The 25,753-nt window shown below is 35.8% G+C and overlaps 1 protein-coding gene across 1 annotated transcript; it reads right to left on the bottom strand.

Moving 5' to 3' along the window:
* Positions 1-1,622: 1,622 nt before the first annotated feature.
* On the bottom strand, positions 1,623-24,078 carry kdr (kinase insert domain receptor (a type III receptor tyrosine kinase)). The gene is made up of 30 exons (XM_016456268.1): positions 23,814-24,078; positions 21,025-21,121; positions 20,618-20,832; positions 20,044-20,165; positions 19,034-19,202; positions 18,617-18,753; positions 17,489-17,685; positions 17,120-17,239; positions 16,798-16,970; positions 16,389-16,545; positions 13,233-13,344; positions 12,558-12,666; positions 12,099-12,443; positions 11,499-11,645; positions 10,458-10,589; positions 7,923-8,029; positions 7,418-7,553; positions 6,595-6,699; positions 6,393-6,506; positions 6,068-6,156; positions 5,640-5,808; positions 4,732-4,823; positions 4,496-4,618; positions 4,289-4,400; positions 4,088-4,187; positions 3,707-3,812; positions 2,729-2,871; positions 2,404-2,488; positions 2,033-2,118; positions 1,623-1,947 (listed from the first exon to the last, which is right to left on the bottom strand). The coding sequence occupies exons 1-30, from the start codon at positions 23,875-23,877 to the stop codon at positions 1,731-1,733; spliced, it is 4,080 nt and encodes a 1,359-aa protein (XP_016311754.1). The 5' UTR covers positions 23,878-24,078; the 3' UTR covers positions 1,623-1,730.
* Positions 24,079-25,753: the final 1,675 nt, after the last annotated feature.

Genomic DNA, 25,753 nt, shown 5'->3' with positions numbered 1-25,753 from the left:
CGAAAACACTCAAACGTGTCAGACAGAGTTTTTATTGGGGGCTCGTGAGAAGAGATGTGGAGGATTTTTGTCGGCGGTGTGATGATTGCACCGCCCGCAAGGGGCCGTCTGGCCGGGGGAGAACAAGTCTGGTCACGATTCGTTTAAAGACAATGCAAAAGATGAAGACAAAAAAAAAAGGAAAACATTCACACACTCAATTGTCTGACATTCCAGTTGCTATTTCCTGTGCGGTAGGAAGAGGGCATGCCTTTGCTCAGGAAGTGTAGTGGACACTCTGAGAGACCACTCTTGCTCCGCAGTCTGTGTAAACATGATTGTATCGCTAAGGCTTTATGGGGGGCTCGGGAGAAGATATGTGGAGGATTTTTGTCGGCGGTGTGATGATTGCACCGCCCGCAAGGGGCCGTCTGGCCGGGGGAGAACAAGTCTGGTCACGATTCGTTTAAAGACAATGCAAAAGATGAAGACAAAAAAAAAAGGAAAACATTCACACACTCAATTGTCTGACATTCCAGTTGCTATTTCCTGTGCGGTAGGAAGAGGGCATGCCTTTGCTCAGGAAGTGTAGTGGACACTCTGAGAGACCACTCTTGCTCCGCAGTCTGTGTAAACATGATTGTATCGCTAAGGCTTTCTTGATAAAAGAAATAGTTAACAGTTCAAATGAGTTGGTGGTTCCTTTACGCGTACAATTACGAAAGAAGCGATAATGGTGCACCTCAATCGAAGCTCGACAGACAATTTAAGAGTTTGTTGTTTTTGGATGATGCAGTCATGTGGTTGCGAATGCGATACAGGAGTCATTATGAGTAATGGCAGGAAAAACCTAATATGGGATGAAATGTTAGAAGGTTGCTACTCATTTTAGGTAGGAAATTGCCCTTTGGCTGTTCTGTCGCATGAGCATGAAAGGAACGTTCGCAAAAGATGAAAATTAGTCATCATTTATGCACATTCATGTTGTTCTAAACCTGTATGACTTTCTAAGGAACAAAAAAAGCTGCATTCTACCAGGCAATGAAAGTGGATGGTGACCAAGGGCTGACAAGCTCCAAAATGAACAAAAACATTGTAAAAGCATCGTAAAAGTAGCTCATATGTCTCGTATTCTAAATATTCTCAAGCCATTTGATAGCTTTATGTGAAAAACCAGGCGTAATTTAAGGTATTATGCAATTAATGAAAATCTTGTTGTAGTCACCATTCACTTTAATTGTACGGAAAAGAGCAGCTTGGACATTCTGTTATAAATAGAGCAGAGAAGAAATAAAATCATACTGTATTTAAAAAGAAGTAAGGATATTATGTCCAAATTTTTATTTTTGGCCAAACTATTACATTGAAGGGATAGTTCAGCCAAAAATGAAAATTCTGTCATCAATTACTCACCCTCAATTTGTTCCAAACCTGTATTCATTTCTATCTTCGGCTGAACACAAATGAGGATATTTTGAAGAATGCTGGTAACCAAATAGTTGCTGGTAGCCACTTCCATAGTAGTATTTTTTTTCTTCCATACTATGGAAGTCAATGGCTACAGTCAACTGTTTGGTTAGCATTCTTCAAAGTATCTTCTTTTATGTTCAGAGGAAGAAAGAAAATCATACAGGTTTGGAACAACTTGAGGGTGAGTAAATTATGAACCTGAAATGTTCATTTTTGGCTGAGCTACTACATTAAAGTTCTGAATAACATAAAGAGGAGGACTGTTTGACGCGCTATAGATGTTAAACTGGGGGCGCACTATAACGGACCTCTGCGCCGAACTTGTCATTTCTCTTGGGCAGTGGAGGTTTCATCCGAATGTCTCTCTTCAGGATCATCTCCTCGTTGGCGTATATGGGGGCTTCTGCATCATCAGAGTGGTAGCCGGACTGATAGCCACTGGTCTGATTGGACGATTCAGAAGCTAAAGACTCCTTACTCTTACATCGCAGTAGTGGGCTGCGGATAAAAGCATCAACATGTTAATATTATGCTGGAATTGTCTTGGATTGTAGCTTTACCGAGATCAGCATGAACGTGTCACCTGAAATTAAGTGGCCTTTGCGCTTGCCGATCCAAAGCTTTCATTTGCTCATGTGATAAGCCCACTCCACAGTCCATGTGACCGTTCTGTACAAAGAAAGAACAATTTTAATCATTATAAATACTTCTGGGATGCAATAATCTAAATCAGCTGTTTTTTTGTTTTGTTTTTTTAAGTAAAAAAAAAATAATTATAATTATATATATATATATATATATATATATATTTAATTTGACTTATTCAACTTGACTTTTTTTAATTACACCAATCAAAATAATCTATTCTAACTGCAGTTTCAATTTGTCATTTCTGCTGAAAGTGTTTTTGGATCATAACAAGATCCTAGTTGTAGTATTGTAGAGTTTATTTACCATCACAGCAGTGTGCTCCAGGGGAATGTCCACAAAAGTAGTCATATTTATTGGCACACCACAACTGTCTATCTGCTGTGGGAACCTGTCAGGAGATGCATGGGTGGGACCATTGTTACATTGGTTTGTCAAAGGAGAGGTTAAGCATGTTATATCCACAAATGTCAGATCTTCAATGTTGTGTGGACATAACAAAAGTCAGATGACTGGGGTGAGGATAAGTATGAGTGCTTGCAAGGATAAAATTAAATCTGATTCGTTTTGAGTCAACTGCACAAAAACAACAACAACAATAACACCAGACAGATAAGTTACTGTAACTAACCCCCGAGGTGGAGCATTGTCATAGTGGAGCTGGGCCTCTTTGTTGCCTGCATAGAATGCTCTTTTAGATGTCACACTGAGGTGAGGAGCCCCTGATTCCTCTTCCATCTCTCCGTTTGTCAATGGGATGTAGTCCTTTCCATCCTAAAACACAGGTAACAAATGAAAGTTCAATTAAAAGATAAAAATTTTGTCACATGACAAATGTTTCATTACATGCTGCAAAATGTCTCTTTATTTCTATTTTTGTCTTGTTTTCCAATCAAAAAAAAACTAAAACCATCCAATAAAATAATCTAACCATCCTATCTAACCAACAAAAAAATTTACATGAGATGTGAAATTGTATAAGATATATTTCTAAGAGAATATATCTTGAATCTTACATCTAACTACATTTGATCAAAAAAATTTTAAGTAAAAACGTTTAAAACTTAAAATCGTTTTCGGTAACTGAAATACAGCTGAAATTAACTAAAATTACAACTTAAAAAAAAGTTTTATAAATGAAAATGATAAAAGTTGCCTTGGCAACTAACTGAAATAAATAAGTTGGAGTACTTAAATTACTAAAACTAAAATGAAAATTAAAGGTGAATAGAAATACAAAAAACTGATATATTAAAATGACAAAAACACAAAAAATAAAATGAAAACTGAAAATATAAACAAAGCTAATTCTAATTACTAAGAAATAATATAATAGTATTTATATAATACTAAAATAACACTGGTTTAGGTTTGGAAAAACAGGAGAAAACTATTTGCTAATGGAGCAAAGAAAATAATAATTCAGAATATAAATGAAAAAAAGTCTTAATATCTTATATTAATTTACTTCTCAAGTAAATGTATCTTGTTTTAAAGATGTTTAGATATTTTTAATGGCAAACAAGACACAAATATTTATTTATTTAGCCATGTCTCAATTACTAAACACATGAATGAGACAAAACATATACTTGGAGTCAAGTCTAACCTGTTGAGCGCTAGCTTGTAGCAGATTGCCCAGATGTTCAACTAACTGCGTAAAGGTCGGCCTGTCTTTAGGTCGATCAAGCCAGCAATCCAGCATGGTCTGGTATCTGGAAGAATTTCACATTAACAAGGAAGAGGTGGGGTTGATTACATTTTCAGGTTTCAGTCAGTTGCTACATCTCTCATTTCAATAATAAGAATAGGGTCCATCTGCTATATAAACAGTATGAAATAGTATGAAAGTACTTCTATATTTCCAGCAAAATTAAACAAAATTGTAGGTACTACTACTTTTGCCCATTTTCCATTGGAAACACTATGACTGCCTGCTTTCAGAGACCTTTCATTTTACACCAATATTAAAAGTGTGAAGTATATTTACATCTCAGGTGTGGCATAGTCTGGAGCTCTCATTCTGGTTCCCTCCTTTAGTCGCCTGCAGAAAGACTCATCAATGCACACACCTGGGTATGGAGATGCACCTGCACCAAAGAAGATGGGCCATCAACACGTCACCCTACTAAAGTAGTTTTATGCTTGTCTAATGAGCTCACTGATAATGTTAATATCAATATTGTGTTACCAAGTGAGAAGATCTCCCAGAGCAGCACACCAAATGACCAAACATCACTCTGTGTGGTGTACACGCGGTCAAAGATGGTCTCAGGAGCCATCCACTTCAGAGGAAGACGAGCCTGTGATGATAGAGAGGAAATGCTCAAGCATAACTTAGTCTTTTTCGCTGAACAACTGAAATGAAGTTGTCTGTGTGTGTAGTAAGAGTCCTCACATCTCCTTTGCGGACGTAATCAGGGTCTTTATAAACATCTCTGGCCAGCCCAAAGTCACATATCTTCACCACGTTGTTTTCAGAAAGTAGGATGTTTCTGGCTGCCAAGTCCCGATGGATACACTACAAACACAAAATAGCATTATGACTGAAGCAATCATCTTGAATGAATTGTAAATATTAATGACCACAGTATACACACACAAGCAGACCATGGTGGTGTGTTTCAGTTTTACCTTTCGAGAGGCTAGGAACTCCATGCCTTTGGCCACTTGGAAGCTATAGCTGATGAGATCCTCCATCGTCAAGTGATCCCAGTCTGAACTCTCTATACATCAGCAGATGACACAATAAATATATATATATTTTTTTTTAAATTTGAAGATTTTAGGTTAACATTTACTGTTAGTTTTATTCATTCATTTTATTTTTTAAATATTTTATATTCATATATTTTTTTTTTTTATTAATTTACTGTGTGATAAATTAGTATTTAAAAGTACAAATATTATATCTTTTTCTCAAATAATATGAGCTTATTAAAGCTTATGCGGTTTAATTAATTTTATTTGAACTTTTTATTCATTTTTAGTGCGACAAATAATTGTTTTTTTTTACAAATATTCCATCTATTTTCTCAAATATGAGGTCATTAAAGCTGCCTAATACTGCGAATAATTATTATTATTGATAAAATTATAATATTGTTTGTTTATTCATTTATCTATTTATTTATTTTATGTTTTGCAGTTTTTATTATAAAAATACAAATGTTTAATTTATTAATTTACAATGTGACAAATTCTTAAATACTGTAGGTTCTTAAATAATGAGCTCATTAAAGCTGCTTAATAATTTGAATAATTAGTATCAATAATAAAATAATCATGCTGTTTATTTGTTTATTTATTTATTCATCTAAATAAGTTTTAGATGGAGTATAGCATTTAGACGGAGTTGACACAGCACAAGACATGTCAACTTCCCAAGTGTATTTCATGACCTAAAATATATGCTTCATGTGGTAACATCTGAATGAACTAAATTTAAACATTTGATTCAGTTTCCATAACTTTGTTAAATGTGCCATTTTTGTCTTCGTCCAGAGACAGTACAGAGTATCCAACAGACTAATATACTGTACCTTGTTCATGCTGCAGCTGGGTCGTGGAGGTCTGTTCTCCCATCCTGGTGCACACAGCGGTGCCGGTGCAGATGTCCAGCCGAGTGCTGGTTCCCAGACCCAGATCCCCCTCATGCAAATCCTCTTCCTGCTGTACCTCCCTCCTGCACAGCATCCGTGACATTCGCTTCTGAGAAACAAAACACGCGTGGATCAGTTTATGTTGTTGTCAGGGTCAAGAAGTGCCAACATGTCAGGTACACTTCATAACACCTTCAACCTTGAACAACATTTAAAGGCCTTACTGTTGGCTGTTTCCCAATGTCTTACATAAGGCACTTGAATCAATCTGACCACATCAGAGGACATTGTTAAAAGAGGAGCTGAGATCTTCAAAACCACATCACAGCCTGACTTTACTAGTAGCACTAGGTTATGATGGAATTTACCTTGTAGGGACTGTACTCTCCTCGCTTGCTTTTTAAATAGCTCGAGAGGTTACCGTGTTTACAGTACTCAACAATCACCATCAAGGGTCCTGAAGTAGGAAACATGAGAGAGGAAGAAGAGGAAAGGCCTTTAATGTGGGCACACTGTGTTCTTCTCAACAATGCACAACCACTTTGTGGCATTTCTGACACATTTCTTGCTATGACTGAATTTTGTCACCCATAAATATTCACACGCATTCTACTGAATGGAACATGCCTGCAGCAAACTTCACAGAAAGCACTACAGAAGTAATTTCTGTCATAGTTTTAAAAGGACACTCACCTCCTGGTTTGGTGCAAGCTCCTAGAAGGTTAACCACATTGAGATGGTGACCGATATGGATGAGGATCTTCAGCTCAGACATCAGAGCACGATACTCACTGGTGGTAGCGCCCTCTGTTGGAGATTGATAATGCTGCAGTCAGTTGTGTTATATGAAAGATAGGTGAAGTCAGTTTAAGGCCAGTGAACAGATGCCTCATACCCTTGAGCATCTTCACTGCTACTGTAGTACAGGTGGTGGCCTTCTCAATACCATATGCGGTCGCCTCCACAACTTGGCCAAATGCCCCTCTGCCCAGCGGCTCTCCTGGAAAACATAGTATTAGACATTTGTGAACACTTGCATGTAGATTTATAGTAACATTTTGTACAAATATTTTTGCTGTTTGCAGAGGATAAATTGGGACTTGTCTGAAGCCTAAAATCTGATGGTGATTCTAGGCAAGTTTTGATATGCTCAGCTCTCCATCCCCAAGAAGAAAAAAGATGAATAATATGTTCCATAACATTTTGACACCCTGTTATGATGGTACTAAATGCATATATTTGCTCATATTAGAAAGCAAAGAAAAATAACAAAATTATCATTCTAAATTAAATACACACATATACAAATAAATAAAGATATAAATGTAAAGATACCCAAATATCTAGCTAAATAAATAAATAATATTACACAGATAAATATAAAAATATCACTGAAGACTGGTAAATAAATAAATACTACACACATAAATATAGATACATATAAAAATATCACTGAAGCCTAGTAAATAAATAAATAAATGAATGAATGAATGAATGAATGAATGAATGAATGAATGTCATATTACATACTATTACAGTGGTACCAGTGGTACAATTCTTGCACTTAATGTTTATTTTTTAAATCAAAATTACTGTAAAGCCATTCCAGATTGTCCCTGGTTAATTTAACCCCTGAGTATTTAGGGGTTAAATTAACAATTATTTTATTATTATTATTGTTGTTGTTGTTTTATTTCTCACATTTAGCCAAGTCTCACCTAGCTTCAGTCTATCACGTGGGAATTCCCACTTGTTTGCATCATAGGTCAGTCTCTCACAGTGCTCATCCTTTGGCATATCATCTGAGTCCAGAATGATTGACAGGTAGCCAGTTTTCAGATCTCCATCATTAGGCTGTGAGAGAGAGAAGAAGAAAGGATGGAAAGCTTGAGTGTATGACAAAATGGGATAAGAGTCAAAAGGAGAGAAAGAGCATGACTGAATGACAAACATAGAGCAAGACCTCCAACTTTGTCCTGCTTGAGTCTCCCAGAATCAAGCCCTCATTATAAAGACGCCCACTAATGAGTTACTGGAAGCCACTATGATACTCAGAGGCAGAATTAAGGCTGGGGTACAGCAGGACTAGGGCCCACAATAGAGATGAGGTACGCCAAGTCCGGGTAGTCAGTTCTGATCAGTCAGGAGAGTGGAGTGTGCGCCTGTGTGTGTAAATGAGAGAGGGGAAGCAAACGAGGAAAAGGGAAAGAGATGGAATGTTACCCGCTTCCTGTTACGGATAACAAAGACGATGAGGAGCCAGAGGAACATGGCGATGACCACGGCACCGATAGGCATGATCAATTCCACATTCATCTTTTCTTCTGCACCTGTGAAATGGGTCACATGATCAATCAGAAATCACACAAAAAAGATGACAAAAAGACAAGATTTAACCAAAACTGAATGGATGGATAGATAGATCCTATTTAAAGTCCTATTTAACCAGATAAATATTTAATTTTGGAGAGGAACTGCAAAAATCCTTCTTCATTTTATATTAATAGCAAAGGGAGGCACAAATTGCCTGGAAGAACCTAGTTTACAGGAAATATTTGTATGCTGCTGGGCGTGTTATGATGGCTACAAGAGCAAGGAATGTGAATTGTCTGCTGACCTGATATTTCATCCAATCAAAATAAGCGTGAAGAGTGAACAGCAACATGAAGCCAAAGTCAACCAGCAGGAACCGATTCACATTAAATGAAAAGTACCAAGTTCTCTTTTCTATAATAAAACATGCAACTGCTCAGTGGATCACTACATGATTTAGTTTATTTCTCTCTCTTCCTATTTTTTACTTTTTCTTTCTCTTTGTAGGAACAGGTTTGTTAGTGAATGCGACTGTCGCCTGACAGTCGCCTTTGCAGTGACAACAAGAAACAGTGATGCAGAAAAACGAGTCACGTACACAATGAGTATGTCTCTGTTATTTGTGCGCCTTTGCACTCTCTGTCCTTTATGTGTGTGAGGAAAGAGGCGGAACCATACAAAGATGTAAGTCACTGGGAAAAATGTGTGTGACAGAGAGTGATATAGAGGGTTGTTCTGGGATTTTGCGTTGTTTTCTTTTAGCACTCCCTAAAGGATGTACACTAACAGAGCCCCCTTCCTGACAGACTAAAAAGAGAGCTATTATTGCCACAAGGCCTTGATTACAACAAAATCTCAATGAGGATAAAAGTCAGTGGAAGACTGAGCTCGCCTCACAACCATGACATGTTCAGAGAATGTCTCTTCTTAAAATGGGGTCTTTAAAGGTGTGGCTACTACGTGATGTTTTACATGTCGATTCATAACTGACAATCTACTATGAATCTACCTGCCATCTTTTGGTATCAGACTATCATTCAAAAGTTCAGTACCATTCAAATGGGGTCAGTAGTTATTTTTTTTATTTTTATTTTTTTAGAAATTAATAGTGAGCAAAGGCACATTAAATTTATCAAAAGTGACAGTAAAGACATTTACAAAATATTTCTATTTTAAATAAATGCTGTTCTTTTGTTTTCAACATTGATAATAATGTTCCTTGAGCACCAAATCAGCATATTAGAATGATTTGTGAAGGATCATATGACACTGAAGACTGGAGTAATTGCTGCTGAAAATTCAGATTTGCAATCACAGGAATAAATTACATTTGAAAATATATTAAAATAGAAAACAGTTATTTTTAATTGTAATAGTATTTCACGATATTACTGTTTTTACTGTATTGTTTTGATCAAATAAATGAAGCGTTGGAAAGCATAAGAGAATTTTTTTCAAAAACAAATTATATTAATGTATTGCATAACTTCACAGAAAAAAATTTGGTAACACTTTCTATGAAGCCCGTATTTATAATACATTTTTTTTCTCTCAAACAGCCATAAGATCAGATATCAGATCAGATGAATGTGTAATATGACACATTTGCTTTGAACTATTTTTATTGTAATATCAGTTTGATTATTTTGATGGTACCCTTTAAACAGCTGTTGATAAGTGACTCTGCAACTACATATCAACTAGCGGTCATTAGAGTATTAGTATGTCTGCTACTGTAAATATTTGCTAACACTTTATTTTGATGGTCAACCAACAGATAAACTGACTATAAGTGTCTTTGCAAGTACGTCAACTTATTCTACCATACTAGGTTCTACCATTCTTGAGCATACTAATACTCTAATGAGAGTTAGTTGGCATGTAGTTGCAAAGTTGCTTATAGTCGATTGATTAAGGGGACCATCAAAATAAAATGTAACCATATAAAACATTGCATTTTTTTCAGTTGGAGTATTAAGCTCACATCAATTAATTAACATTAGCTCCACAGGAAACACTCAAATAACACTCAACATCTAACCACTCACAAGCTGTAGTAAGATACTGTGCAGATCTTAAATTAAACAATGTCAAGATATGATACAGTCCATTATACTGTAAATGAAGTAGATTTAATATGGTGTTCATTGTGTGTTATAAATAATCATACTCTTAAACTTATAACCACAAATACGTAAGTATTATGATGTATTATAACTGTTGTTATGATTATTCATGAGTTGATATAACATATTATAAGTTTTTTTATAATGCATTATGCATTCATTATAATGCCTTAAGTATACCCTTATAATGTATTATAAATATGGGCTTCATAGAAAGTGTTACCACATTTTTTTTTATGTCCTTACTACCCTTTCTTTAATTCTACAAACCAATAAAATAAAATAAAAAAATCAAGCAAAGCTTTGTTTACACACTCACCTTCTACAGTAATACGAGCCTCATGAGAGTCACAGCCCTGCTGGTTACAGGCCGTACACATGTAAAGACCACTGTCCTCTTTTTTCACCCGTTGGATGGTTAAGACACGATTTGACTGTTTCAGAATCACACCTTACAACAGAAAAGCGTGAGCATTACTGTCACTGTAAAAATGCTTTGTCAGGTAGCCTACCTAATGTGCTTTTCATAACATCTAAATTAACTGGTTTTACTCAAGTCAACAAATATAATTTAATATCAATAAATAATTAATTTTAAGGGCCAGATCAGGTAGACATAGATTCTTAAAGTAACAATTGCCTATTACAACTTTGCCAAAGTTAATTAATATTTGTGTGGCATGCAGTAACAGCAGCACTGTAAGACTATATTGACATCACTGGTTTTGTTTCCACTGCTGGAACCCAGAACTAAACTGATTTTACTTTGAGATTCAGCATAACTAAACAATAAATGAATAAATGAATTGTTTTCTCAAGACTGAGAATTGTGGTCAAACAAAAAGAGTTGAGTTCAGAGTTCAGCAGAAAATTTAAGGATGGAATACATTACATTACTTTTTTTAATCGGAGCAGATTTTAAAACACTAAGCATTATACACTTTCTAAATGGTTGCAGACACACTATCATTTCAAACACACTATCATCACACACTACTCAACTGAGAATCACACACTACTACCAACAAACTCATGTAGAAAACATGTGCCTCATTAGTAATAGACACATAACAAATGAAAACAATATGCAGTCTAAAATCATCCCAAAATATCAAACATGATTGATATCCTCTGTGTGAATTGATTCATAGTCTGGAGGTAGAAAATCAGAGTCTGTGGCCATTATTATACGCAACATGATTTTCTGTGAAATCTGTCAACTATGGCTATCCAAAATCTGCATATTGGCTCTGCCATTTTCAGCTAGTTTTGAAAAAAGACGCAAAAGTCACATAATGTATTCATTTCCAGCCCTAAGGCTGGAATTTTGTCATTTTATAGATAGTTTTATTTTGCTCACCTGATCCCTCCGTGACAGTCTGGTTGTCTTTAGTCCAAACTACAGTAGGGGTTGGTGTGCCGGACACTTCACACACTAGAGTGGTAGAGTCACTCACATTTACTCTCTGGGCAGTCAGATTGGTCACAATTCTTGACATCTCAAGAGCTGCAGAAAGATATAAACTAATCTGTGATGAACATTCAAGCTTGTGCATGATTTCTGCAATATATCCCATCTGAACTTAAGCAAATTGAGTAATGGAACTAAATATAGTCCATTAAGTGTGCGATTTCTGCACCACTAGCGTCACCAACAAATAAAATTACAAACAAGTTTCCTGACATCCCTTTGCCTTTGAGCAACGGGGAAGGCTGGATCCTTTGGTGCAGTCGTGGCCTAATGGTTAGAGTCAGACTTGTAAACCAAAGGTCACGGGTTCGAGTCTCGGTACCGGCAGGGATTGTAGGTGAGGGAGTGAATGTACAGAGCTCTCTTCCACCCTCAATACCACGACTGAGGTGAGACCCTTGAGCAAGTCACCGAACCCCCAACTGCTCCCCTACACATCACTTCACTTTCGAAAACAAGTTTCCTGAAAATATAAAGCTATCGACTAACCTCTGATTCTGAGGTTGTGAAGTAAGCAGGTTCTCTCACTGGTGCCCACGTTCTCTACTTGGCAAGCATACAGGCCTTGGTCCATCAATGTGGCATTTGGTATGGGCAGGTCCAGTGTTGCATTGGTGCCCTGCAGGCCTGATATGGTGACATTGGTCTGGTGGAGAGGTGAAAGGGTAAGGGTATCACAGGGCACGGCTGCTGGAGAGGCATCAGGGTTGGCTGCGCTTGTTACCCGATACCAACACATGTTAGAGTACAACAGTTGATCAGCTACACAGCGCATTACCACATCCTCTCCCTCAATAGGGCTGCTGGAGGGGAGGATGCTTAGGTTGAGGAAGCCTGTGAGAAAGACAAACATCGAAAGTTTAGATTTATCCACTGCTTAAAATTCGATTTCAATAGTTTAAGTTGGGCTGTAGAGTGGAGACTGTGTCAGGGTTTGGAGGCACTCACGAGATACTTGAAACACAATGACCCGCTCTTCTACTCCCATCTTATTGGAGGCAATGCACCTGTAGAGGGCATGATCAACTGCTTTCTGGATCTTCAGTGTGCTGATAGTCTATTGGAGAACAATCAGATAATCAAAATGACATCAGAGGCAGAGGATGATTTTAAAAATATAATTATAGTCAGATTTACCAAGATTAACCAATAATACAATGGGGTCCAAAAGTCTCAGACCTATAGTGAAAATTTTGCATTTTGATTACAAATTTTAGTAAATAGTTGAACTGAAAATGTATGTGAATTTCAAATTGTCTTCGTATTTGGTTTGTCCCTCTTTCACTTTAATGACAGTGACACTCATGAACTCAACAAGTTTGTTTAAAATCTGAGGATCATGTTCTCCAGCATCATTTGTGATGATGATCCACAGAGTATGTTGAGCTTCAATGGAAGCAAAAACATATGACCATCTGCACAAAGCACTTCATATTGTACATTCACTTATTTGATTAGTGACCTAAAAATAGTGCATAATCTTATTTATTTTACAGTACATCCTAACATTTCTTTGTTTAAGGTTTATAACCAGATTTTGAATCCTATTCTGAGTATATTTTATGTTTGGAAATAATTTTTTGCATGTTCTAAACACAGCACAGTACTGGAATTGATGTTTACCTTAAGAGAGCGATCAATGACAGATGTGGGGCTGATGATGGGATTCTTCCCTGTGTTGTTTGATATCTCCCTCCACTTGTCACACTTCACCACACTTTGGTCTGACTTAGGTCTGTGAATAACATAGAATAATATGATATACCAGTTTTTATGCTGTCAAAATTTTTTTTTAAATGAATGCATTATTTTTATATTATATTGTTGCAGTAATAACTATTATTATTATTATACTACAAATATTGTACCATCAGTATTGTTATCTCTCTCTCTCTCTCTCTCTCTCTCTCTATATATATATATATATATTAGCATTTTATATATTCACATTTAACAAAGACATGAGGATCCATATCTCAAATGAGAACGTGCAGACAGAAATAAACACCTCTATCTAGCTACATATCTCCAACAGGAACAGAAAACGCCAAACTGAATCAACAACAACAATGCACCTATTATTAACGGTCTAAATTTAGACTATCCCATAACTGACTCTGTTCCTCTCTAATTCCACTTCTGCCACCAGAGGTGTAAAGTATTTGAGTCAATGTAATCAATTACTGTACTTGATCTTTTTGGATACTCTGTAGTTTTACTGAGTATCAAAGATATTAGCAACTTTTACTCTCTACTTCACTACATTTTTTAATAAGTATCTGTACTCTTTACTCCATTACATTTGTAATGAGCGTTGCAATTACACATTACATTTGGCATGGCACCTAACTTTTTCTGCAGCAGTTTATTTCTGCTAAGAAGTGACATCGCCAACTACAATGCACTGAAAGTACTATATCTTGTGTGTTTTGCCCTTACTCACCCAAACTTGTCAACAAGGCTACTTTACGTAGGCTACGTTCCTTAGCAAGTAGTTGTGAATCACAGGAGTTTTATATATGAGATGAGGACATGACTGCAGCCGGCAGTGAGGCCGAAACCAGCACATCCAGTGCAAGAAGGCTTTGACTTTTTAATTTTACTTAACATTATTTTATGTATCCGTTATACTGAAGAAAACCTTTTGAAGGATATTGTTTTTGTTTTGTTTGTATTTATTATATATATATATATATCATTTATTTTATTTTTTTATTTTTTTTGCAATTTTGCAAAAATTTATTCAGTTGTTCAGTTTTATTTTGGTTTTATAAAATAAACATGATTGCTCTCCTCACAAATCTTCTCTTTCTTGTTTTTGTTCCATGTTCTCTGTGCCTTGTCTTGGACTTTTATGTCACTTCCTGTCTCCCGTGGTGTCCGTGGAATCCGTTTGTAGTCAGATTGTAGTCCATTTGTTCATTGGTTCTCCTTGATTAGTCTCCCCAGGTGTTTCTTGTTATCTTGTTAAGCTTGTTAGCCCCCTTTGTATATATGTATAGCCCTAGTGTTTCTTTAGATTCTTGTGAGTTGTTGAATGTAATGTTTGTCTGTTTGCCTGTCATTCTGTTCGTTGTTCCCTGTGGTTTTTGGTTTATTGTTTGTTCTAGTTTTTCCATTAAATACCTGCACATAGATTCTTGCCTCTGCCTGTTTTCCCCAGATTCTCCACAACATTACAGTTTTTCACTGGCAAGTCTCTTTGATTAGTGCATCTTTGAGCCTATATTTAATATAAGTAAAATGCTTATGTACTGTTAAAATCAGATACTTTAAGGCCTGGTTTCACAGACAGGGTTTTCAGGTACTCTTTACACCTCTGTCTGCCATAATTATGAGCAATGGGAATGAATATAAATGTCAATAAACAGACATCAGATTTACAGATTTAGACTTGGGTTAGACATCAGCACCTCATGTAGGTCAGCGGAGACGAGACAGAGAAAGAGCGGAAAAAGGAAAAAGAGATGAAAAAAAGACAAACACAAAAATAGGACACATAAAAGCTGTAATGAAAGGTGAGGATGAGGGTGAACTCTTGTTAGTAGGACGCAGTGACAGACATTGTGTTATTTTCATGTTTGATCAAGGACACGGGATTTGAATGTGTCTGCTTTTAGAACAACAGGAAGTTGTGATGAGGACTACGGAAGTAGGTGAGGGTGCAATCTGAAGATAAGGCTCGCGTGATGCCTGGCCCTGAACACTCATTACATGATCACAACATCGTTGGAAGTGATGTTCTGTGAATGCAGGCTGCCAATCAAAGTCACAATTCAACCAAAACTCATAGGAGCTGATTTCTTAGCATAACAGATCTCCCTAACCAAAGCAGCAAGTCATACTGGCTGGCCCAATCACAATAGTTGTTTCAGGATGAATGCCCATTTAGAGCACAATATGCTAATGAATTGCACTGTGGGACACACTTGAACACCGGGAACAAATATGCAAGCACAGTTCTGATATGTATTCTCTTGGAATGAATAGAAAATCCAATCACACAAAAATGCCAAAGCATTGAGCAAACAAGGACATGCAAACATTCTCATTCGGTGCGTTTTGTGTCAGCAAAAACAATAACTAATGATATTATCATCAACTTAAGCAAAACAGTAACTGACTTCCCCATACAAATACAGGAAGAATATTTAATTTTTAGGTTTCTTTTTAAATGTTGGCATTTAGGGAGTATAATTTTGAAAGGTTTTGCTCATGAGGAAATTCTGTTTTTACTGTGATATATACGTTTTAGCATTTTCATTACATTTAATCCAAATGCAGATAAATAGAGAGAACAAGAAACATACTTCTACATATGTTTGGGTATACTGGTGTACAGTACACTAAGTACACTGTCACACCTATGATGTTAGATTTTTTTTCTTTTCATAATATAGTACGATAATAGTACAGTACGTATAATATAGTATGATTAAAGAGAAAATGAGCACCTTGCACTGAAGCAAAAATAATATGTTGGTAAAACGCTAACAAAAAAATTGCATATGTGTGTATAAACTGTAAAATGTGGCATGTGCAATCGATATCTTCACATAACTTTAACTTTCCTATCCTAATTATATCAGGATAATTGAGTTATACTAATTAATATTTTTAATAAATTTACTTGAATAAAACTAGTTCAAGATGTTACCGCATGAATGACACATTTATCCGACATTAAGTTTCTATTTTTAACAGTCTTGGCTGTATTAGACAGGTTATATTTGAAGCAAAACAAGAACATAGCATTAAACCATGTGACACATGACTTACAGAAATCTGACTGGGCAGTCCTCTCTCGGCATCCACTCCCATTGTATTGTGACAGGGCTGGATCCTCCGCTAGATGTGCATCTGAGTGTAGGGCTACTGCCATACATATGAACATCTCGGTCCAACGGCACTTCTTTCTCAAAGATCTTAGGGTGAACTGTATATATAAACACACAAGTTAACAGTCAAATGTATTGTGACAGGGCTGGATCCTCCGCTAGCTGTGCATCTGAGTGTAGGGCTACTGCCGTACATGTGAACATCTCGATCCAACGGCACTTCCTTCTCAAAGATCTTAGGGTGAACTGTACATATAAACACACAAGTTAACAGACTAATACAGAAGAGAGAAGAGAAGAGAAGAGAAGAGAAGAGAAGAGAAGAGAAGAGAAGAGAAGAGATTCACTACCATTAACCAACAGTTGAAATGTTCTTCTCTGCTCCTCCTTGGTAATCTTATTTGTCATGACAACAGTGTAATTCCCAGCATCCTTCTCTGTAACACCATATATTGTGAGAGATCCTCTGTTGGGCTTCATCCTGTACTCATCCTTCCACACTATCAGCTGATCATTCTTATACCTGGATGGACAAGGGTGAAAAAAAACTTCATGCAAGTTCAGTCTGACTTGCACAGAATCCTAATCTACTCTTTATAGACACATTAAATAATATAATATAATATAATATAATATAATATAAGTCACACTCTATTTACACTAATCACATACCACTTGACAGAGGGCTCTGGATAAGCATAATATTTAACCAGGATTTTTGCCTCTTCTTGGCCAGCAGTTGCCTCCACAGTCTGCAACATCTGATCATTGAGCGCTATAAGTAATGCGTTACTTTACTAGTTACTTGAAAAAAGTAATCTGATTACGTAACTCGCATTACTTGTAATGAGTTACCCCCAACACTGATTAGCACAATACATAATTTGTGTATTATTGTATTATTTGTATTGTGAAACATATGGACTTTATGCTACCTATGCAAGCAGCTTATAACTGGCTTAGATGTGCCAGCACACTGAAATGTAGATGTTTTCAATTATATAATGCTCTATTTTGTTTAAGTTGATGACAAAAAAGCACATACCATAGACGATGAGGGCTGCTCGGGCAATCTTCTGCATCTGACCACTAGAGGCTGTGCAGATGTACTCTCCTGTGTCATTTACGGTCACATTCTCTACAACGAGAGTATTGGACAGTTCTAAGGAGTTCCATAGCTTCTTCTTGTATGATTTGGTCTCATAGCGTGACCTTGGTATTGAGCTGTTGATGCCTCTCTGCAAGAGGAGACAGATGGTTTAAAACCAGCTTGAGAAATGCACAATGTTCTTTATGGAACTGCAATCCAACAAAATCAGCCGGACTGGACTGGACTGAATCAAATGATAAAATCAAATGAAATTGTAAAAATATGAAACGTATCAAACTGAGTTTATGATTGAAGTGTCTCAAGTAAAACATAAATGTCAGCATAGCTAAGCAGCCAGATATCGACACAGAAAAGATTAGCTGATGATAAATTAGAAAGGAATGTTCTGGGGTCAATACAAGTTATGCATGTATTACAAAATGTAACTTACCACATAAATATTAGAAAATATTACAATTTAGAAATGTATTCCATTAAAATAATAAAATAATATATATATATCTGTGATCTTTTGAACATTTTTAATAAAAAAATCCTGACAAATGTATTACATTTTTCACAAAGATTTTAAACTGTTTTCAACATTGATGATAACAATAAGAAATGTTTCTTAGCACTAAATCAGCATATTAGAGTGATTTCTGAAAGATCATGTGACACTGAAGACTGGAGTAATGATGCTGAAAATTCAGCTTTGCCACAACATGAATTAATTATATTTTAAAATATAAGAAAACAGAAAATAATGTAAAATAAAATTATTATTAAATTGTAATAATATTTATATAGGTGAAGATCTAGTTATTTAACACCATTTATGGTTCATACATCAACAGAAGCAAGCTGTCACACACCTGCTATCAAATAAAGACGTAACAGACAGCTTTTGTTTAGACTGTGTTTTTGGCTGTTTTTCATCACCGGACTGGAAGGAGACAAGTAAAAAAAATAACTCCAGGGGCTAGTACAGTTTTTTTTTTTTTTTCTGTGGTAATTATGTCACAAATGCTGAATATTGAGGTTAACTTATACTAAACTTTTCTGAACAAGTTACTGACCTTCTCATGAGGAAAGGTCCACTGAAAGTCAATTCCCACATTGAGTTCGGTGTGAGCGGTGCAGTTTAGCATTAGCCTCTCCCCTACCGTTAGCCTCTCATGAGCTGGACTCAGGGTGAGGTCATGGATCTTGTATCCTGCGGAAGAGGGAAGGGGAGTAAGGGACGTGCCGGGTGGAGCATTGTTCTCTTGAGACCAGGGCAGCTGATCTCACACCAGATTGTTCTACAGTCTCAAAAAATGCAATCTTGCCTCCTCAACAGTTTTATCATTTCTGACATGCTTGCAAAACTGAAATAAATAATAAGTCAGATGCACAAAACATGGTCATATCATATTTCTTAATTACAGAACTTCATGCATTCAACATTCACATTTCCAAATAAACTTTTTGTCTTTTTTTTTTTTTTTGCTTACCTACGACAGCCACAATGTAAGGTGAGGACTGATAGGTCTCATTTCGAATAATGGTTTGGCAGTAGACCACCCCAGCATAGCTGACCACATGACTAGGCAGGATGAAGCCCCTCTTGCTATCCCAGATGACGTCTTTCCCATCAGTGGCCAGTTCTTTTACTGGATACTTCTGTTGAAGGCAAACACCATAAACACATTGTTCACATCATATCATCAGCGGCGAATCACAACACAACACAACACAGGGATCTTGACGAGTAAACGTTAAAATATTAGTTTAATACTTTATAGTCACATCTTTTCATATAGTCACATTTATTACAGATATGTAGTCAACAGAAAAACTAAATACATAATGTCCACTAGTATTTTTTTGAAAGAAACTAATACTTTTATTCAGTAAGGATGAATTCAATTGATCAAAAAGGAAAGTAAAGACATTTAAAATGTTACAAATGATTTCTCTAAATCAAAGAATCCTAAAAAAAGTTTATTACAATTTCCACAAAAATATTAAGCAGCACAACTATTTTCAACATTAATAATAATAATAAGAAGAAGAAATGTTTCTTGAGCAGCAAATCAGCATATTAGAATGATTTCTGAAGAATCATGTGACACTGAAGACTGGAGTAACTGAAAATTCAGCTTTGCCATCACAGGAATAAATTACATTTTAAAATATATTCAAATAGAAAAGTGGTAATTAAAATTGTAATATTATTTCACAATATTTCTGTTCAATTTTTTTTTGTCATAAAATAAATGCAGCCTTAGTGAGACATAAGGGACTTCTTTCAAAAACAAAGAAATTGAACAGTAGTGTAGTTTGCTGATGCAGAGAACTCACTCAAAGTTATGCAAACAGCATAACAACATCTAAACTAATTGGTTTTATTTACGTCAAAAATATAGTTTAGATCAAATAGAAATAGCTTCTTAGAAATAGAAGGTAACATTTGCAGGTTACCAAATAGGGCAGGAGAATATGTGAATTTATAAACACTCACTGTGTACAGTGTGACGTTTAAGTTCTCCACAGATACCAGACAGGGAATGACCACCTGTTCTCCCTCCCGAATGAACACCACATCATAATCTTGAGCCATTCGTACAAATGGTGTATGGCAATCTAAAAACATAGGCATGTATTGTATAATTTGACTTAACTCTTCACTAAATACACTATTCAAATTACATGAGAGATATGACAGTACTTACAAATTGTTATATTAGATAGTCAAGTTTCATAGGTATGGAATAAAGTAAGTTCACACTTCAAATCACACTTAAAACAACCCATTTCCTTTATTTTGTCTGTCTGGACAAGGCAGGAGTTTACAGCTATGGTTGAAAAGGGAAGTAAAATGTGGTGGCTCCACCAGAATGAAGAGGTTATAAAGTTTGAAGATGTCAAGAGGTTATCCCGAAGGATAACAGAGGAAGTATGCAATGAACACATTTTTGTAACATTCCAACTCTCGCTCCCACTTTCTTCGGAAGATAGTGGGAGACAGGGTTAGAAAGTTATGAAAAACGTGTTCATCTATTTGTTGAAAACAAAATTACACTCGAAAATCATACCTTGTATGAAGACATACACAGAAATAGAAGTCTTTCCATCCTCTATAGGCAGGTTTTTATAGAAGCAGCGATACTCTCCAGTCTCATTGGCTACTGCTTTGGAGAGCGTTAAAGTGCTACAGAACAGTCCATTGCCACTACAGTCTGTTTTGATGAGCCGGGTTTCAGAATGGGTTCGGTTGTGAGGCGTAGACCATTCCAGGATCTGACGCCCCCTGTGTAACAGGTTGAAAAGACAGTCAGCAGAGTAAACTGACAACGTTTAGCTGACATTGTTTACTTTCTGTTTTTACCATAAAAATTAAATCTGTAACAAAGACAGCACCCTTCTGATGAAAAGTAGCTTCAGAATGAAAATGAATGTACATTTGAAGACAGAACTGCTCTTCTTCAGAAGCAAAGCTTACCTGCACGTGATCTCCAGTGTATCTGAAGCATTGATTTTGAGAGTCTTCTCAGTGATGTTTAAGGTTGGAGGATCAGGCACAAACCTGAGCTCTATCCCTGCAAGAAAAAGAAAAAAAAAACACCCAGAAGGTTTTGATCAGAAAAGCTGTTGATATTGACATGAATACTCACTGAGTGATTTTAATGAGGACTTAACTCTTATTTTGGCTTTAGATCAATTTCATATGTGCCATTTATTACAAGTGCAAATAACTTATTTCTGGTTGAAACTGTTTTTTTTTTTCATTCGGCAATTTTTTTCCGGGAAGTACTGAGTAATATTAATTAACTACATGTACATATGGTTATGTTTAGGTTTAAAGTTAGTTGCCTATTTATGCATATGTATGCTAATTATGCATAATTAACTGTTATTACTAAAGTGAGTATGTGTAACTAGTGTAATTATGTCACTTTAAAATAGTGTTACAATTTTTGTTTGTATTTTAGATGAAAAATAATCTTATAAAATAAAATAAAGAAACATATGTTATAAGATTCCTGCTTTTTATCTTGTAAAAATAAACCAACTTAAACCAAGAAAGGCACAAAACATCCATTGTACATTTGAATCTACACAACATATCGCAATATTTCACATTAAAACTAAACACTAGACAGTAGGACCGCCATCTTCAGCGTAATAAACCACTGCAAATATGGCTGTAATACATCAAATCAACCTCAAGACAAAATAAGCTTAAAGAGGTACAACATGCACCTTTCCCATGATCTCCCTAACATGGTTAACTTTAAGCCCAGAATACTTTAGTTCAATCCTAAACTTCACTTTATCTCCAACTTCATCTGAAAGCAGCTCCCTTTTCTTTTTTAATATATATGCAAGTGCATTTGCCACACATGTAAAGAGACTGTGTGTCGCCATTTCTACAGCTTTAGCTCAACCTTCAGGTTATATACTCTACTGCATGATCAACAAACCACAACAATTTATGTTCAAAAAAGGTATGCGCAGTTAAAAGAAAGACTGTGCTGCTCTACCACTCAAACAAACGGTCAAACTACTATTTGTCTCTTTGCATGAGCATGGATTCACACAGTCTACTGGGAAAGCACAAGAGTGGTGGGACCATGAATGCTTGTCCATAGCCTGGCCTGGTTTTACACTGGATATATAAGGGATGCAGACGTGTATAGCACAGAATGGCACAGTGCATTGTGGAGCAGTGCGATGTGGGACCCTGGGATATTTTTCCACTGGAGCTGCAAAAGCAGCACGGAGGCCTGGATGTGTCAAAACAGGAAGCCTGGGCAGATGGGCCGGGGCCGGGATAAATGGCCCCGTGCTCCACAGCCTGAGGTGGGATTCCTGCTCCAGAGGAACTATGGGAACACACACACACTTATGGGCACACACAATCATGCTAAAACACATGCACTCCATGGAGACTAACTTATTCAACTGTTTGTTTTAACATTTAAATTGCCAGGCACTGAAAGCATTTGAAACAACAATGGTGGCGAGGGCTTGATTGTATCTGATGAATAAGAGTGAACTGAGGGAATTACAAGATAAGGGCAAGAAAGAATAGGAGGTTTATTTTTAACTTCTAAAAGCAAACATCTCTCTGAAATCTTGAAACTATACTTTTAATTTGAATAAGTTTCATTTTAGCAGTGGTGGAACAGATTGGAAAGATAACATTGATTAATGCAGTTTTTATATAATGGTTACAGCATAGAGTTGTGAATACCATGTTGAAATTCAAAATCAATCAACAAATAGGCTACATTTTGGAATTTTATACTGAAACAGCTCTCTACTATACATTTATGTTAAATTTATCAAATCAAACTTTTAAATTTGGTTTATAAATTTAAGCTCTGGATACTAAAGCTTTCATAAGCAACAGCACAGCGACAATACCTAACTGTTTTCAATTAATATAATATACTAACCTTTACATGCTACTGCAAAATGTGCTCACAATATATTGATTAAATTATGTAAAACTACATGATGACTTACATCGTCTAACCTACAACTGTAACAAATAGTAATATTAAGAGAGAGTACAATTTTACCCACACAAACACAAAAAAACATTAGAAAAACAACAACAATAAAGCAATGATATAACTAACAATTACATAAATGCAACATAAAATATGTACATAACTGACAGCCAATAACAATCTATACAAATGTTATAGTTTGTCCAGGTATTTTGGAGTATGCTTCTATTATAAAATGTATTATGCGACAAATACTTTTTATTCAAATAACAAAAATGCTAATAATACTATTTTATCGTATAATTTTTTAACAATTATTTCTCCTTAAATTAATCAGTATATATATATATATATATATATATATATAATATGTGTGTGTGTGTGTGTGTGTGTGTGTGTGTGTGTGTGTGTGTGTGTGTGTATAAAAAAATATATATATATAAATGTACAAATATATATACACACACACACAAATATATATACACACACACACACACAGAGAGAGAGATAAACGGACAAAGTGAGAAGGGAAAAATCATAACTACAGTTGTTTCAAGTAGGTCTACGGGTGTAGTTTTCACAAATAAATATTTTAATAAAGCTGTTACAATGCGGATAACATTACGAGCTGAAACTCAGCAGCATCAACAGTGTGATCAATCACCAATTAAGTTGAGTTGCCTATTATGATAAGAAAGGAAATGATGATGTGAGCATTTGAATATTTAATATTAGAGTATATTTTGCATATTTAGAGACGTTTATGTCATACCTATAACCACGTTGATAGTAAAGAGGATGTCGACGAGAGAAAGCACATAAGATGTCTTTGCCATAGTCCGTTACGCTGCACCGTCCCGGCATGAAACCAAAATTCAGAAGTACTCTAACTCCTCATCACGATAATACGGCACAGTTGTCCTCTTTAAGGTGCGTTTTGTTTTGTTTTTAAATCCTTAACGTTGCAGAGACGAATAGACTATAGGGATAGAAATCCTTGCGCTCTTCTGAGTTTGACTGATAGAGACCTGTTGCGCGCTCACTGACCGACGCGTGACTGAAGTGCGCTGATAGAGAGGAAGGCGAGCGAGGGAGGAGCGCAACAGATTTACTAATCAAAGACATTAGGCTACTGTTAATTTAATGTCTAGACTCCAGAGGCCGAAGGTCTGAAGAACATAGACCTCCAGGACTAAACAGAACAGTCTAAATCACTTTATCAGAGATCAATTTCGATAGGCACGTAATTCAATCAAGAATTGAAGATATGAAAAATGCACTATCTCCACTTAACAGACCGCCCTAAATGCGGGTGAAAATCATGGTGGGTAAGGGGCCATGGTGAACCCATAACTAAGAAAGTTGGGTTGAGTCTTAAAAGTAGCGCCTATTATGATGAAATTTTTGGATGGAGTTTTTTTTTTTTTTTTAAGAGTAGTACTGAAAGTGTAAAGGGATATGAAAATGATTTTTTTTATTGGTTTAATCAATTCCTATTTTATTAATTGTAAAATGTAGCTATGCTAGCATGTTGGATTCCGAATTAAAAATCACAATTAAACATAATATATCTTTCTTAGCGTGGCAGAATATTAGATTTGACAGAAGGATCATCTAACCTTGTTTATCATTTTGTTGAGCACTTAACAAAAAACAAAAACAAAAATACAAAAATGTTCTTAGTGCGTTAAATAGCCAACAACCCGATCTCATGAAAAAACGTAATTATGTTACGAGTTGGCGATTTTGTATGAATTCGTACAGTTTGATAAAACCTGTAACACTCAGTGGGGCGTAAACAGTTTGTACGAAACGAAAGATCTTATAGACCAATTATCGGTTTGTAAACATTCAGGATGCGCGCGCATCATGGTTGCAGAAAACCCGGGAGAGATAGCCTTTACAGCTAGAGAATTTCACGGAAACGGTACAACATAGTTAGGCTTAAAAAGATTATAAATTATATTGATTAGATGTCATTTTCAAAATGTTCTCCGCATATTACAAGAGCTTGTCACCCAGCGATAAGCACTGTTATTCAACGAAATTGACGTTAGAGAGTGCGATAGTCTTACAGATCCGAAACAGGGGTGACGGTTTTTTGTGGGCGGAGCCTATCTGGAGGCAGAAAATGACGGTTTTCAAGTGGCAGTCTATGGAGCCATGGAATAAAAGAATAAAAAAAGGTAAATTTGATTTTATATTTCAAAATTCTGACTTTATTCTCGCAATTCCGAGATTATATCTCACAATTCTAATAAGGAAAAACAACTTGTCATTCTCTCTTTTCCCCTCGGCTCTTCTGGCTTTTTTCCCTCAGATTTGACAAACTCACTATTTTTGAGTTAAGTCGAGTTATAAAGTCCGAATTAGGAGATATAAACTTGCATTTGCGAGAGAAAAAAGTCAGAATTTTGAGATAAAGTAAATAAATGTTATGTAAAAATGTTAATAGTAAGGTTTAAATAATATTTCATGCTGTAACTGTAGGGCTAATACAATACGTCCCCTATGAGCAGCATATGTGAATATTATGTAGACCTATTGTTTAAATCGAATTTATGCTTTAAAAGTAGAGTAATCATAGCAGTTTTCATCCATAGTATGTCCATTTAAACGTCTGCGTTTAGCTTCAAATGACGACAGTATTCTATAAAAATTATTTGCATTCCGATCTTGACATCAAAAGGCACAAAAATATTTTTTTCTTTT

Source organism: Sinocyclocheilus anshuiensis, unplaced genomic scaffold (genome assembly GCF_001515605.1).
Source record: "Sinocyclocheilus anshuiensis isolate Anshui unplaced genomic scaffold, SAMN03320099.WGS_v1.1 scaffold199, whole genome shotgun sequence".
NCBI lineage: Eukaryota > Metazoa > Chordata > Actinopteri > Cypriniformes > Cyprinidae > Sinocyclocheilus > Sinocyclocheilus anshuiensis.
The sequence above is the reverse complement of the archived record's forward strand: the minus strand, read 5'-3'. Positions and strand labels throughout refer to the sequence as shown.

What these genes read in the sequence shown, in the direction of transcription:
- kdr (XM_016456268.1), bottom strand. Translation starts at nt 23,877, where the DNA reads ATGGCAAAGACATCTTATGTGCTTTCTCTCGTCGACATCCTCTTTACT. An exon ending in CCAGAGCCCTCTGTCAAGTG is followed by an intron (nt 16,971 to 17,119) that starts GTATGTGATTAG and finishes TTGTCCATCCAG; the next exon opens with GTATAAGAATGATCAGCTGA. An exon ending in TGGAGCACACTGCTGTGATG is followed by an intron (nt 2,119 to 2,403) that starts GTAAATAAACTC and finishes TTCTTTGTACAG; the next exon opens with AACGGTCACATGGACTGTGG.